Consider the following 15,887-nt stretch of genomic DNA (forward strand, 5'->3'; position numbering starts at 1 on the left):
AGATAAGACACAAAATGATGCGTTTGAAGCCAGTAGACGGAAGTACAATGGATGTAGAGAGACAAACTCCCGCTTAAATGTTATTGAAATTGTGGTGGATAAAGTACCTCAAAGTCAGACATGAGTTTAGGAAATTGACTCAGTTGAGTGCATTCAAATTATATATATATATGTGTGTGTGTGTGTGTGTGTGTGTGTGTGTGTGTGTGTTATACATTTATATATATGTGTGTTATACATTTTTTTTCTTTTTTTTTCAAAGATTCACTGAACAAACACCTCTGAATCTCAGTTAACATTATTATGTTGGGTTCAGACACCTCTTACAAGCTGTTTGAATCCCAAACAAAATGGTTTGATTTTTTTTTAAACAATGGGGGGAAAGGCATTGAGCAATTTGGAAAAAAAAAAAAAAATGTCCCACAAATTGTAAGAAAGTAAAATGTGATAAATACCTGAAAATTTTTTTGGAAGGCTAAAACTAAAAAAAAATAGGGAAATGTCCAGAAAGCTATATTCATAATTATCACAAATATGTATTTAAAATACAAATATTTTTATTTAAATTTTTATCACCTTTTTGGGTCATTTATTGGTTGGTGTTTTTTTTTTCTTGCTCATTTTTGGCCCATGTCTTGTTAAATTGCTTAGTGCCTCATTTTTATACAAGGAATCAATCCAATTGGATTGGTTAGGTGACAAGAAAACGTCCTGATATTTTTTTTTAAAGGGGGGTGAAACAAAAACAAAAAAATATGTATAGAAAGCTATATTCATACTCATCATAATTATATATAATTATATATTTAAAATTAAGTAACGGGGGGATTTACAACATTGAATTCCTTGCAACTTTTTTACTTTTTTTTTTGCTAATTTTTGGACCACTTCTTCTTATGTTCCTCATTGCCTTCTCCCCAGGTTTTTTTTTGTTTGTTTGTTTGTTTGTTTTGACAACCCTAGTAATGACTATTGGGGGCTAGTGCTTGATGATTTTTTTGTTTAGTCAAGACTCAAAATGTGCTTAAAAATTATAATAATTTTGTGATATATTTTAAAATATGTAATTATAATAATTATAAATGTAGTTTGTCCCTCACTTTTTTTTCTGTAGACATTCTTCCCTATCTTTTAAATATATATATTAATATTAATTTCTTACAATTTGTAAAATAATCTGGCATTGCACTGAATGGCAGTCAAGACAAAGTCAACATTTCAGTGGATCTGGTTCACTGCCTCTCCCTCAGGATCTTCCTGTGACCACAGAGGACAGCAGCCGCTCCATCAACACAGCCAGGAGTGCAAAACCTGCCCCTGCCACCTTCCTGAGAGCCTTCATCCATTTCTGAGGTACACTGGTGTCCTCGGGGCGTACCTACGCAGCGAGCTCCTGAAGTACACCCCGAGCATCATGCGCCACGGCTGGACTACATAAGCAGGTAACCGTGCCGGGACACTTCTGCGGCCACAGCTTGAGATCTGATGCTGCTGTGGGAATTGCTGTGGTTTTCCTCACTAACTTGGATCCCCACTATGCTTCCTGGTTAATTACAGAGATGTTCAGACTGCCCTGATAATAACCACATCTGAATCTCAGTTAACCCTTAAAAAACTGCATTGACATTATTATGTTGGGTTCAGACACCTCTTACAAGCTGTTTGAATCCCAAACAAAATGGTTTGATTTTTTTTTTAAACAATGGGGTGAAAGGCATTGAGCAATTAGGAAAAAAAAATGTCCCACAAATTGTAAGAAAGTAAAATGTGATAAATACCTGAAATTTTTTTTGAAGGCTAAAACTAAAAAAATAGGAAAATGTCCAGAGAGCTATATTCATAATTATCATAAATATCTATTTAAATTTATGTTACAAAAATACAAATATTTTTATTTAAATTTTTAGCACCTTTTTGGGTCATTTATTGGTTGGTGTTTTTTTTTTCTTGCTCATTTTTGGTCCATGTCTTGTTAAATTGCTTAGTGCCTCATTTTTATACAAGGAATCAATCCAATTGGATCGGTTAGGTGACAAGAAAACGTCCTGATATTTTTTTTTAAAAGGGGGGTGAAACAAAAACAAAAAAATAGGAAAATGTCTAGAAAGCTATATTCATACTCATCATAATTATATATAATTATATTTCTAAAATTAAGTAACGGGGGGATTTACAACATTGAATCCCTTGCAACTTTTTAACTTTTTTTTTTTTTTTGCTAATTTTTGGACCACTTCTTATGTTCCTCATTGCCTTCTCCCCAGGTTTTTTTTGTTTGTTTGTTTGTTTGTTTTGGGGGGTCCTGCAGGGGTTAAAGCCTGATAAATAATGGAGCAGAAGATCAGGGAGTTCCTATAACTCTTTGGTTTGTTTCTCTTCTAGCTGCTATGTGGGGCTACATGGGCTGAAGGAAGCTCGAGAGCAGCATCTTTCTTCTCTTTTCTCACCTCTCTACACTTATTCATTGCACAGGTGCAGGAATGAAGGTGGACAAAAAGTCCTCGTCCACTGGGACAGCTCAACACTGTTTCATAGTAAGCACAAAGTCCAGGTCCTGCTTTGTATCTGTGCAGCGTTAACCCCACAGGATGCATAAAAGGCTGAGTGTCGACTTACTTTACTGGTCCAAACAGGCCTCAGATAGCTTGTTAAATCCACTTCTGAGTGCCGCAAATGGATGTTTGCATAGTGAGAATGGAGCAACCCTCCTCATGAGCTTGGACCTGTATGACAAGACAAAAAAATAAATAATTTTAAAAATTTATTAAAAAAAATAAATAAATATATATACTATATATATATAGATGTGTGTATGTAGATGAATGGATGAAGATGAAAACTGATGTCAAATCCAATATATGAATATAACATAATGCAGCGGAGCCAGCAGCCTTTTAGAAGCAGTAGTAGAAAACTGAGCCAGTTACAGGCGACATTTCAAATCCAGGGTTCCTACAATTTACCAACTTGGCAAGAAATGTGTCAAATGTGACAAGAAAATTACTTAAAACGAGGGAGGATCATTAGAAAATTAACAAAAAAAGGGGAGAAAATGTCAATAATTCAATAAAATAAAATAAAATAAAATAAAATAAATAAAATAAAATAAAATAAAATAAAATAAAATAAAATAAAATAAAATAAAATAAAATAAAAACACATGTATTTTTATTTTCAACACATTTTAAGGTCATTTTCTTGTTTTTATTTTTAAACTAATTACTCATTACCTTTTCTCCATGTATTTGAAAGAAATTAACCCAATTTGCTCAGATTTAATAAAACCCTTAAAATTGCACAGTATACATATTATTGGGTGGTACATAGATGTTTACATAGTTGTGGCTTTTAAATATATAATGAATGGTGTAAAAGTTCATAATGTGACATATATTACAAAACTTAGCTCTAAAAATAACATTTGTGCATATTTTATCTCTAGGAAAAGACTTCATTGAACAATCACATGAATGTAAACACATTTGAGAACTCTAGCACCACCTACAGGTTACCTAACAAACATGTGCACAAATAACTAAACTTCCGCAGTAACTGACAACTGACTGTTGTGTCACAGCTACCAGTATTCACTCAGTTTCCTTCCTATTGTTTTGCCCACTCTAGCTTCCCATCAGTGGTTTGAGTGGCCCAGTTTGACTCCGTTAAATGTGATTATTAAGCAATCAGCACCCACACACTGAAGGGCTTTGAAAACAACTCTCAACCCAATGTTATTATGTCAACAAACTGATAGATAACTCAGTGAATTACAAATTTTCAATCATATTTTTATTGGAAAATTATTGAAAACAATGTAAGCATTAAAAACATAGGCATTGGATAGAATATGGCTAGTACTCAAGCTTAAACTGTGTCCTTACAGAGTGCCTTAAATACCAAGCATTGAGATTTCTACATAGGATAGCTAAAAATACATATCACACTTTTACTAAATTGACTTTATAAAATGTCACTGTACAATAAAGGTTCAACGAGTGGCAAATCTATACAAACATACTGTAAAGAAACCATTTAGTAGAACTATCAAGACAAATTAAAATATAACAAAATAAAATAAATTTGCTTTTTTGAATATCTGAGGATTACCGTGAGCTCCAAAAGTCTAAACCTGATTTGTAGATATTAACACAAAGACAGGGAATTCATACATTATGGAAAAAAAAACAAAAACAAACATCAGGTAAATGTGTTGCTTTAAAGGGTATTTGGGAACCCTCACAGTATTGACATACCCAAAAGAGGCATATTCTGGTCCACGGAGGAGCTGCGCAGTGAATTTTGCAGCCCCAATACAATGTACACTGCCAATGTGTATCATGAAACCTGTTATTATTGTGTGAAAATATTTTACAGTATGTTTCTATGTCTTTCTAATGTGGATTTTGTGGAGAGAAAAAGAAGCATTTATTGTTAGAAACCCAGGTCAGAAACTACTGTACAGGGAGTCCACGTCAGTAACTTCCATGCATGAAAAAAATACAAAAAAAGGCAAGATGTAAAATATTTACCAACAGATACAAAAATATCAACATGAATAAATTAATTTCTTCTACATTTCTTATCTGCCCTGCTATCTAACCCCTCCTTTTTTCCAACAAATGGAAAAAAACCTGGCAAACGTAGAGAAGGGTTCTCCATATCTGAGGCAAAGAAGCCCTCTTATACGTCTTTGCGTGTCCTTCACTACTCTAATCCAGAGCCCGACTCTGCCCTGCGTCCATCAGAAAGCGTGAAATACATGTACAACAGTAGTTGTAATTGCTTTACAACAATCAAAGTAGTGATAGCAGACAATCAGGAAGCAATCTTGAGAAGCTAATAAAGTGAAGGCCTGAACTTTGCCACCTGTTAAAATCCTCTCAGCTACAGTGGTCTGACAGCAGGTTGTTAGGCATCAATCTGTTGCTTGTGATGATGAACCAGCTACCGTCATATGTGGGACAGAAGGTTTCTCATAGCAGGCTTGCGAGGCTGGTGGTCGGGCCGTTCTGGGCTTGGATCTGCACAGGAGGGGGGCCATCAGTCCACTGAAAAACACAAAAAAATGACTGTTATCTCAGGACGACATAACACAGATGCAGAAAAGAAAATGCCGGTGAACAAGTTGAAGTATGTAAATGTAATATGGCACTAGAGTAAGAGGTGATAATGGAAAGTGAAGCAGATTTATACTTCTGCTTTGACTCAACACCTCACCTACAGCGCTGGCTCTGCAGAGACGCGTTCCCAAAACCACAGCCTGCGCTGATGTAACTACAGATTGAGGCGACACAGACCTCCTGTGTTTTTTTTTGTTTTATTTTGGTTTTTCACAGTGGACAAATGCCACTTCAGGTGCTGCGCCTGTCACGCACCGTGACAGGAATGATCATTTTACCCAACGGTTATTAACGCGTTTATCAACTCAGCCGAGCCATTTCGGTGTCGGTGTGAGCAGCACCAGAGCGCCAACACGCGAGCCCCCCCTGCAGCTGACCCTGCGTGGAGCCCTTTCCTGCAGCAAAGAGCAGGGGAATTTTAACATCTCCCATAATAAGGGCACCTATCATTTCAGACGCACGACGAAATTTAACAGACTAATTTATAACACTGGATCGATTGTTGTACTACGTAAGTGTCTTGATTTTTTTTTATAACTTACACCAAAGTGTCACAACTGCTGTTAAGCAGTGGGAGGCACACCAGGCTCTCTCTCACGTAACACTCCATACAGTCCATCGAGATGGAAACACAGACCTTATTTCAGGTTTCTAATCAAAAATCCATTAAAAAAAAAACCTAACAACTGACTACAAGATGAGGAATAGAGAGGTGCAAAAATGCTAATTTCCTGGTTTCAGGACTCATGGGTTTGTCTCTGTGGTGTGTAAACTTGAGAAACTGGGTTAATCTGTGTCACATACACTGATGAGGTTATGCTCAGGGAGGCTGCAGGCAGCGATGTGGTCCTGCAGCAGCTGCTGGGAGAAGTTCTGGTGCATCTGGGCCGCTTCATGGGCATCCATGGTGTTCCCCAGGGCCTTGTTCAAATCTGCAAGCACAACACAGCGTCAATATCTTCCTTCAGTGGAGCAGCAGTGTATTTGCACAGTAAACATCCTGTAAAGCCAGTTTAACAAGAATCAAATCTGAGAACATAAATGATGTACTTGATAAGGAAAAAAGGTTGTTGTGTACCTTTCAACAGAGCTGAGGACCAGAGCTGCACAGACATGTCTGGGATCTTGCTGGCCAGCTGCATGGCAGGTACGACCATGTTGTTGCTTTCCTAAAGAGAAGTAGGGAACTTTAGAAAGCATTGTCAGCAGTATCAAAACTAGCAATACTATTATTTTGCCTTTTCTTATCACCAAAACACACACAGACTGCTGCTCTACCCTTAACTCAATACTGTACACATTAACAACGCAGTTGAATTACGTGCCTGATACTGCATACTGCAGAGCAGGGGTGATTTTTGGATCATTCATGAGCAGAAAACATTACTTTGTCCTTTGCAGTTAATAATTTGTGCAGATAAATAAATCATCATCAGACATCAGTCATTCTGAAATCACTTCATCTATGAGAAGAAAGTATTAAATTGTGGCTTCAGATTAGCTTCTGTAGAAAAAAAGAATCGAAGCTGAAAGTTGCTGTGGCGACTCATCAGTTAGGAAGAACTCTTACTATGTAGGTGCTATTTTATTGTTAAAACACTGATGAAATCATTCATTCAAAATATTAAAATATCCCTCTAGTATCTCAGGGTTTCCCTGTCAATATGCTGTATATCTCGTGGCTTCATGTTTTTTTTGCCGTGTCATCTTACATAAGCAGACGACCGGAAGGGCCCAATTACCTGCAATGCACCTCCCTCTGTTAAACATTAACGAGGGAGTCTCAAGGGAGGATGTGCTCCGACCCGAAACCAATGGTGCTGATGATTTTGCTGATGCACAACAACATGCACTTCTTAATTTTTAGAGAGTCAGCTATCCTGAGCTGCCCTCTTCCCTGCTGCCACTCTTTTAGTTTCATTTTGGTCATGCCACAACAATAAAGTCTTTAAAGCTCACCTGGCCTCAACCTCAATGACACGCTAACGTACAGCATGAGCACATCTGAGTTCACCTGCAGAGTAGTAACAGGGCTCCTACATTTTAGGGCAAGTTAGAGTTAAGACTTTAAGAGTTTTTTATGCCGCTCAGAATTGAATTTACGATCAATTTGACAATAACCACCAAAATAAATTACTTAGGATTAGGGACAAGTTTTTCCCCTAATGTTTATTGTAACATAAAACATGGCTTTTTGGGGAAACACCTGGCATTTGTCGGTGGGCTTTCTGGATGATTTTGTGTTTCTACCTCTGCATGTGGGATTTTACTGCCTGGGAAAATCTTAATGCGTAAAATACACCGAGCCTCGTATTGGTTTCAGCCATGCTGTGAAATGTTGGTGAAATGGCAATTTTTTTATTGAATTTGCACTTCCCCGTGTTGTCTGTGGTACTGTGATGACTAACGAGCATACAGCAGAGAAACAACTTAAACGATTCATAAAATGTTACTTCCTGTGTCTCAGCATTTTGAAGACTTTTGAAAGGTAGATTTATGACATTTTAATACCAGTTATAGCTTTAATTTTAGATTAATAATTGAAGTGCCTTTTAAGATTTTTAAGGATCTGCAAGAAGTATTAAATATTAAAGATTTTTACAAAGGAAGCCCGAGCGGCTTGTGGCACAACACCGGGGTTATTAGGACATTAGGACATTTTTTTCTCATCTTGATTTAATTAAAAAAGATGAGACAAAAGCTTTTGGTGTTCGACCCACCCCATTGCCTAAACAGTGCAAAACAAAAATAGGTTTTAGTGCAAACATGAGGCAAATCTGTCATGTGTGCAGTCTTACTCTGTGGTTGCCCAGTACATAGAAGATGTGGCCCAGCAGAACCAGGGAGCACGCAGTCAGTCTGTTCAGATCCTCAGCGTTCGACATCTTCAGCGTTTCTCTGAGGAAGCGTCTGCAATGCAACAATATGTACATATATAAACATGTACAGGGTGGATGTGTAGGAGTGTTTACATACACAATTTGAGATTTTACTTACTTGGCCTCGTTGTAGCGTCCTTGAAAGAAGGACAGGAGTCCCCTGATGTAGAAGGCTGCAGCACGGAGGCAATGGGAGCTGAAAAAAAAGCAAAAAACAAAGACAAAAGTTATATATTTAATAATCTGACCATTTTTACCAAATGTATTGTTCAATGTTAAATATGCACAAACTTTAAAACACTAGGTGCCTCTTACCTTACTGGGAAATTATGGTCTGGGTTTATTCTCTCTAAGAGGCTGTACAGCTGCAGAAGACATAAGAAAAAAGACATGAGTTTAAAAATGCACCGGTTAGTTATTATTAGAAGGGTTCTCTCTACTCACGTTTCCTTTATTTTAAAATAAGAGTTTGCTTTTATATGGTTTCTATGATGCACTACTGAGTTCTTATCAGAGGACAAAGATCACTTATATTTGGTTATCAAAGCACTGTGCTGAGTCGGACATTTTGCAGTTATAAATTAACTTATTAGTGTTCTCTAGTGGACAAACTCTGTAATAGCAACACTGTTTCTACATTACAAACTTACTCAGTGGCCACGACCTATATATCTGTGATAAGCCACAAGACATGCTGATGTATCGATGAGGCTTTAAAAAAGAAGTAAACCACAAACATGATTTAATGTATACTAACCACTTCTTTTGTAAGTGACTGATTGCATTTCATTGTTGTGAGCCGTTATTACTTCACTGACCTCCTGGTGTCTGTTTCCTTCCCTTATGTAGACACTTGCCAAGTTGGTTACAATGTATGTCCACAGTTCCTGGTGCGTGGTGAGCTGAAACACAACAATAAGGACATCTTTGAGATAAGAGGGGAGAGCAGCTGCAGCGGAGAGAAGAAGAAGAGCAAAGAGGAGAGGGAGGACAAGAGAGTACAGAAAAAAAAGGTACTGGTGACATTATTGCAGAGAGGCAGCAAAATAACCATGAACTCACCCGCAAGGCTGTGGTAAACTGTGCCTCTGCATTATCCATACAGTTCACTGAGATACAGTACAGACCCTGAGAGCGAGAGGAACAAATCGACCGTTACAGACGTCACATAATCGACAAAACCGGGAAATAGTTACAGTATTACAATAAGAATGCTTTCTTCACAATGAAAGCTTTCAGTATGTATATGCTGCTATTTAGTGCTCCTCAAAAATATTTTGTTTTCGACAAAACTTTCATCATTTTATTATTTTTAAATTTCGACTACAGTTTTGTTTTCAGTTAGGGTTTACAGATTGTTCTATAAATTTCTAAAATGTGAAACATTTTTGTGAATTCATTTTAACAAAAAAAAATCCCTAAAATATTAAATATTTTTTGGTTATTCCATTTTAAAATGTAATAAAAACGTTAATATTGCTAAAAAAGTTAAGGACAAGGAGTATTTTGTTCCAATAAATCCTTAAATATAAACGTTAAAGACACAAAAATTAATTCCAAAAAATGTTATTGAATATGACGTGGAAAAAGACGTGTTTTTTTTTCAATAACTTATCATGAAGTGAAAAAGTTTAAAGAAAGAAAATAAATTGCACCAAGAAGTTGTTTTCAAGTGGATGTTACAGAGAAACACTTATTTTAGTTTAGTGTAACTTATTTTACTTTAATTTGTGACCATAATCTGAAACTTTCTATGTTTTTGTCTTGGCTTGCAATAGTAACTCTGAGGCACACATTAAAGTTTAAAAGGGTTTAAGCTAAAAAATACTCACTAAAAGTGTGTGAAGCTGAGCAGCGTGGTTGGTGAATAACCTGGGAGACTGTTGGCACAGCTGACACACCTGTGAGATCTGGGAGGACAGAACAGAGAGGGTCAACGTTCACTTTCATGACCTCATTCAAGCATGCAAATTCTTTTTGGTAAAACGCTACAAAATAAATCTGCTAGACTGTATCTTTTTCACACTGCTACATATTAAACACAACAGAACCACAGATACAGAAACACCGTACCTCTTGTAACGCAGTGGCCTTGTGGCCCGTGACGAGTCTACACATGATGATGTGCTCCAGTAGAATGACTTGAAAGGTAGAGAGGATCGGGCTGCAGTCCAACACTGAAACATGAAAATAAAAATGAAAAAGCATGCACAAACAACTGGTGCAAAATGTTTTTTACTGTTTGAAAATCACAGTTCCTCTTTAGGTTGTTATTCATGTTCTAAAAAAAAAAAAATTAGAGAAACACAGGAGCTTGTTGGGTAACTCACTTTTTAGTTTCTCTAGTTGCATAAGAGCCTTGTCTGTGTACTTCTGAGCTTTCTCCAGATAGCCGGCTTGCATGGAGTGCATGACTGTCACCTGTAAAATGACAAAAAGCAGTTCATGTTAAGCACTGGGAACCAATGCACTCTAGTGCATGTTCCTCAAATCTCTGCAACACTGCAGATGTGTCAGGCTATTGGTTTTCTTGTTATTACAAAGTTATTAGATGAATCTTACGTACAAATTAACTGACTAATTAAAACACGTCAGCAAGAAAGCATTTTCTCTAATGTCAAAATGCATTTTGTCTCATGTGTGGGAAGCAGCGTTTTGCAACTATTATTTCCAAGGCCAACAGCCTTGAAAGGCATGGAACGTTTCCCAGCTGTTACAGTCTTAACATCAGAACACTGTGCATCCTTTAAGAGGACAAAAGCACAACAGACTGTCATCAAAGTAACTATTAAACATTTCTGATAAAACTAATGCTTCCTACACAGGGTTACAGGCACAGGAAGTGTTTCTTCTTGTTGTATGGTTGGTACTTGACTTCATGACCTAAACCATTTATGGACTACACCAAAATGGATAATACATGGACTGGTATTAATTTAAAATCTTGTGTTGTGTCAATGCAAAATCAATGCAAAGACACGAACAGACTCACGCCGGGTGGCACAATGGACATGTTAGACACAAACTTTGCATCTTTGCATCCATTTCGCATGACGCTGTGTTGTGCTAGCCTATCAGCATTAAGATCTAGTTGAGGTTCTCTTCAGCATCAGTACTGTACAGAGACAGAACAAACATGGACCTGAAGGGCTCAGATCAGTGAGCAAAGCTATAAAGCAACATGGTAAGCTCTGCAAATACACCTTTGTCTTGTGTGAGCTAATTTGTTGAGTCGCTTTTTAGCAAAATGCTCTGAGTAAAAAGTTGGTCTTTTATTGTGGAAAGTAAACAACAGAGAGCGTCCAATGTGCTGCCATGACAGTCTGATAAAAAGTTGTTAGCATCTTGGTTCACTCTGCTTCAGAGCACAGAGGCTGCGTGTTTACATCCAGCTTTTTGTTGCATTTCACTGCAAACCACATTAACCGTTAGCTGCCTCTCCTAGCAAACGTAAGCACAACTACAACTGTTAAGGGCGAATTTTCCCGAGTTGCAAAATGCTCCAAAGATACTCCAGTGGCTGTATACATGCAAGTACACAACGGAATTTTTTTAATGCATTCAGTGTGAACACGGCATCAGAATTCAGTACGACCACAAAAATGTAAGCAATGACAGCCCTGTTGTTGTTTTGAGAGATTCTAACTTTTATGTGGCAAAGAAAGAGAAGTGGTATTACCAAATAGACGAGGACACACATGTGCTCCTTGGGCAGCCAGTGGAAGAGATCAGCTGGGTTGCTGGGCAGAATCTCATCATCGTGGAGTGTCGAAATGGTCTGGATGCACTGCTGCAGCTGCTTCAGACACGGCTTCACACTCTTCACCTGGGGACACAATAGAATATCCTCCATCTCAGCTTCAAGTAGTTTGACACAGCGAGAAATCAAAATAGGCTTATCATCTCTTGGTAATCAACAATTCTCCTGTTGGTTAAAAAACAGCCATTTAAAGCCCTATAACAACTTTGTCCCACTATTTCTAAAATTTTCAGAGTGGTTATCCTACCTGTCCAGCATCCAGGTAGTGTGTGACCTGTAGGACCAGGAAGAAGACCCTCAGGGACTCCTTCTGGATCGGGTTTCCCTGCCAGTTTTCTACAATAGTTCCGCACAGTGTGAGCAGAGGATGCACTTCACCGAGCTTCCTCTCCATAAGCAGCAACTACAAAACAAAAAACATAAATAATAATAAAAAGCCATAATCAAAACTTGATAGAATTTGATTGTTGCTTGCTTTTGTTGTTTTTAACTCGTGTGTTAAAACAGTAACTATTACTAATGTAAGTTAAGTTATTAAGCTATTGATTTTATACGGAAAATATATATTAAGATGCAAGTAAAGCTTGTGGTGTTTGAAAAAAAATCCTTGTTTATACTGCTATGGTTTAACAGCACAGACAGCATTACAAAGTAAAACAGAGGTGACTCACCATTCCTTTACTGAGGAGAAACAGTGCCCTAAAAAGCAAAAACACAGAGTAAGTTTCTTTTCTTTCTTTCTTTAACCATAAAGTTCTCACAATTAATCAGTATTAATAAACACTGTACCATGTTGTAATGGTGGCCAAGGTGCACCAGTGTCAGAGCCAATACCATATTAAAATGCAAGTACTCCTAAATGATTAAATGTGTCTAACGCAAAAGAAGGGGTGTATTTCCTTACAAGTTTTCACATGAGCACAATGAAAATGATTAACTTAATATTATTTCTTTTCTATATCATGGAAACTGTGTGATGGTTTGTCTCACTACATATTCAGTGATATGACATGTCAGAAATAACATTTGCAAAGAAGCTAACCAGAACTTAGATTTAGGATGTATTAATTTGATAAACTTCAATTATGTTTTCTGTAATCTGTGGAACACACGCTTATGTAGAGGGATACCAGATATGAGCAACAAAACAGAATAGCTATCAAGAGCTTTATTGCCCACTTCCCATCTTGGTTTGGTATAGTCCTTAAAAGGGAAGATTTTTGTCACAAAATGATCACATCATACTTCCACACAGACTGGTTGTGGGCCTGGGCAGGCACATTCGTTTGAACTCTGCTTGTGCGTTACACTGAGTAGAGTTAAAACAGACTCACTTGCCCAGGTGCCATATGTGAGACTGTTTTTGCATGTTTGTTTTAAGTAATAAGGTTTTAGCAAAAATGCATGTATTTCAAAGGTACTGAGCATATAACTGGATAAATGAGTATGAAAATGGACGTGTTGATATAGTTCTGCTGTTGTTAAACGGAGCCCTTTTTTACTTTGTTCATTGTTTTGTAATTATTCATTCACTCTTGAGGCATGCAAGAAAAATAACATTTTCTTCACAAATTCCACACAACACAGTTGAAGTGATTTATATGCAAGTGATCATTAACCTTCCCTATAAACATGCAAACTGAGGGACTCTATGCAAATATAGTAGCCAGATTGAGATTTACAAATTAGCCACACTTGTCCTGGCTTTATGACTACTTGGTGTTTGAGCGCAGATGAATAGTAGTCTTAACATTGGAGGTGTCAAATGATCACCACTAAAAGCAATACATACACACTCAATGGAGTATTTAGTGTGACTTACCTGGTATATTCTGACCCAACCACTCGGGCATACTCGGCTCCTACCCCAAGCAGATCACATGCTGACACTAAGTCTTTCTCCAGTGTATGAAGTTGCTGAAAGAGACAATAAAAACATTCCTGTTATTGCTGGACACTGTTTTGATATTCTGACACAAAGTCTGGACTCTTCAAAGTCACATTGACAAGAATTTTATCAGACTGTAAATGTGTTCTCGTTTCAACTCCAACACTGTTGGAGCTGCATATGAAAATGACTTTATGAGTGCAACAATGTCACCTCTATTCATACTATTGCCTTAATACGTACCGCCAACTGGAACAACAATCTGCAGTGCCAGTATGGTGTTTGTTGGGAAATCTGGATGGCCTTGCGCAGAAGGGGTTTTGCAGAGTCCACCAAATTCTGAAAATTGATTAAAATGATCAATACTCAATAATCGATGACAATGCATAGTTTACTCTGCATGTACCACCATTTACATTAATCTAAAAACTTCCTTGGTAATTGCACTTTGAGGTGGCAAGGGATGAATGTTTTGCAGCCATGCTAATGTTATTTCTCACAAAAATCAACGTTACTTCAAGTGTAACCAAAATGAGCTTACCTGTTGGCAGAAGAGCTCTGACAAAATGCTGGCAGCTTCAAATTTAACATCTTCAAACTGAGGGACTTGTTGAGATATAAACCACTGCAAAACAAGAGAAACAAAATGTTAGCGGCGTCATGTTGTCGGCGTTTGCTATCTTTATGATCCAGTTATAATCCCGTACAGCAGCTTATTTAGCTAACACCGGAGAAATGACGAAAGTAGCCGACTCGGAGCGAGTATTTGACGTTAATGAACCGCTAATAAATCTTGTATTTTAACTTTTACATCAATTTAACCTTCCGGAATGAACAGCTATTTAAAAATTTCCGCCGTTCGCTGTTTTCGCCGCCTGCGGCCTACCCCCCTCCCCTTCTCCGCCGCATCCCCGCTCTTTCCTGAATCGAGCGTCCCTCACCGCTTTCTCCAGGTGGCTGCGGGCCAGCTCGCTGTTCTTGGTGTGGTGGTAGAGAACCGAGCCCAGCTGAAGATGCGTCCGAGCCTCGATCCTCTGCGGGGGCTTAAACTGAAACACTGCCTGGAGACAGTGCACACAGAGCCGGATTTTGGGCGGACTGGAGGTTCGGAAATGTTCCGCAAAGCCGAGAAGGGCGAGGTACCAGCGCTCCGGGGCCTCTACGTTTGACGCCATTTTCCCCGACAACAACAAGTTTTTCAGCGCTATGGCCAGACTCCCGGGTTGCCAGGTCCGGTCATGGAGAACCCACGATCGAAGGGTCTAATCCCCAAAATCGACCCCTTTATTTTTCTTTTTAAAGAAAACGTTTAATCGTGTATGACAAACAATTGTTATAGAGTTTAATAAAAGACTTTGAACTATTTTTAATAATTAACATAATTTTTTTTTTTAAGTACAACATTAAAGGCTGTAGCTGCTGTACTTTAATACATTGGTACTTTGAATAATTTCTGTTTTGTAGAAAATTATACATTTAATTCATTATTTTTCTTTAAGAAATAGTTTTTTCACTTTCCTATAAATCAGTCAGAATAAGGTCTAAAATACACAATAAGGTAGACCCCACAATACAATAATATCACTTTTCTTTGGTCACGATACAATATTATTGCAATAAGACCTTGTTATTCCCACACTGGGGAAATTCACAGGTTATAGCAGCTCAAGAGTCAGTGATTTTGGTGCATAAAAAGGTAGAATATTTAAAATTAGATTAAATAATTACATAATAAATGCTTTGAGTGCATATAATATTAATATATTGTGCAAAATAAGAAAAATACTTTGACTTAAGATTTATGTTTTGTAAATGTTCACTTTGACAATAAAAATAACGCTAAAAATATAATGGTTTATGATACTGTCAAAAATCAGCATGGTGGCCTATTCCAATATTTCATTTTAAAGCCAACATCTGCCAATACCAATGATGTGCCTTTATTGAAATTAATTTTATTAATCTAGGCAATTACCAAAAGTTTGATTTGTTATTATTCTTAGCTTTTGTGTATTGATACAATATAGCCACACAAAATATGGCTATAATATACAGTATCAAATTTTCCCCACCTTTACAATCAACCCAACATATAATGAATTGCAGTGTACCATATTGAGTTATTAAACCATTTTTTCAATATTTAACCCTCTGAAATTATTCTTAAAATTAATCATTTTATGATAGGGCAGCTGATTTGTTGACTATAACACTTCTTCAATCTGTTGGGTTTAATTATT

The 15,887-nt window shown here is 37.3% G+C and overlaps 1 protein-coding gene across 1 annotated transcript; it reads right to left on the bottom strand.

The window, feature by feature from the left end:
* Positions 1 to 3,767: 3,767 nt before the first annotated feature.
* Positions 3,768 to 14,880, bottom strand: LOC121941198 (MAU2 chromatid cohesion factor homolog). Its single transcript, XM_042483937.2, has 18 exons — positions 14,589 to 14,880; positions 14,189 to 14,272; positions 13,891 to 13,986; positions 13,582 to 13,676; positions 12,431 to 12,458; positions 12,007 to 12,162; positions 11,679 to 11,825; positions 10,330 to 10,420; positions 10,073 to 10,176; positions 9,832 to 9,909; positions 9,062 to 9,127; positions 8,818 to 8,901; positions 8,315 to 8,364; positions 8,118 to 8,195; positions 7,919 to 8,030; positions 6,199 to 6,289; positions 5,925 to 6,052; positions 3,768 to 5,048 (listed from the first exon to the last, which is right to left on the bottom strand). Exons 1-18 carry the CDS (start codon positions 14,820 to 14,822, stop codon positions 4,974 to 4,976), a joined length of 1,797 nt encoding a protein of 598 aa, XP_042339871.1. The 5' UTR covers positions 14,823 to 14,880; the 3' UTR covers positions 3,768 to 4,973.
* Positions 14,881 to 15,887: the final 1,007 nt, after the last annotated feature.

Source organism: Plectropomus leopardus, chromosome 5 (genome assembly GCF_026936395.1).
Source record: "Plectropomus leopardus strain MGB_pleo_1.0 chromosome 5, ASM2693639v1, whole genome shotgun sequence".
In the NCBI taxonomy this organism is placed as follows: Eukaryota; Metazoa; Chordata; class Actinopteri; order Perciformes; family Serranidae; genus Plectropomus; species Plectropomus leopardus.

Excerpts from the sequence above, each read along its gene's own strand:
- LOC121941198 (XM_042483937.2), bottom strand. The coding sequence starts at position 14,822 with ATGGCGTCAAACGTAGAGGCCCCGGAGCGCTGGTACCTCGCCCTTCTC. Across the intron at positions 14,273-14,588 it reads GCAGCCACCTGGAGAAAGCG|TGGTTTATATCTCAACAAGT; the intron begins GTGAGGGACGCT and ends CTTGTTTTGCAG. Across the intron at positions 6,053-6,198 it reads GTCCTCAGCTCTGTTGAAAG|ATTTGAACAAGGCCCTGGGG; the intron begins GTACACAACAAC and ends TTGTGCTTGCAG.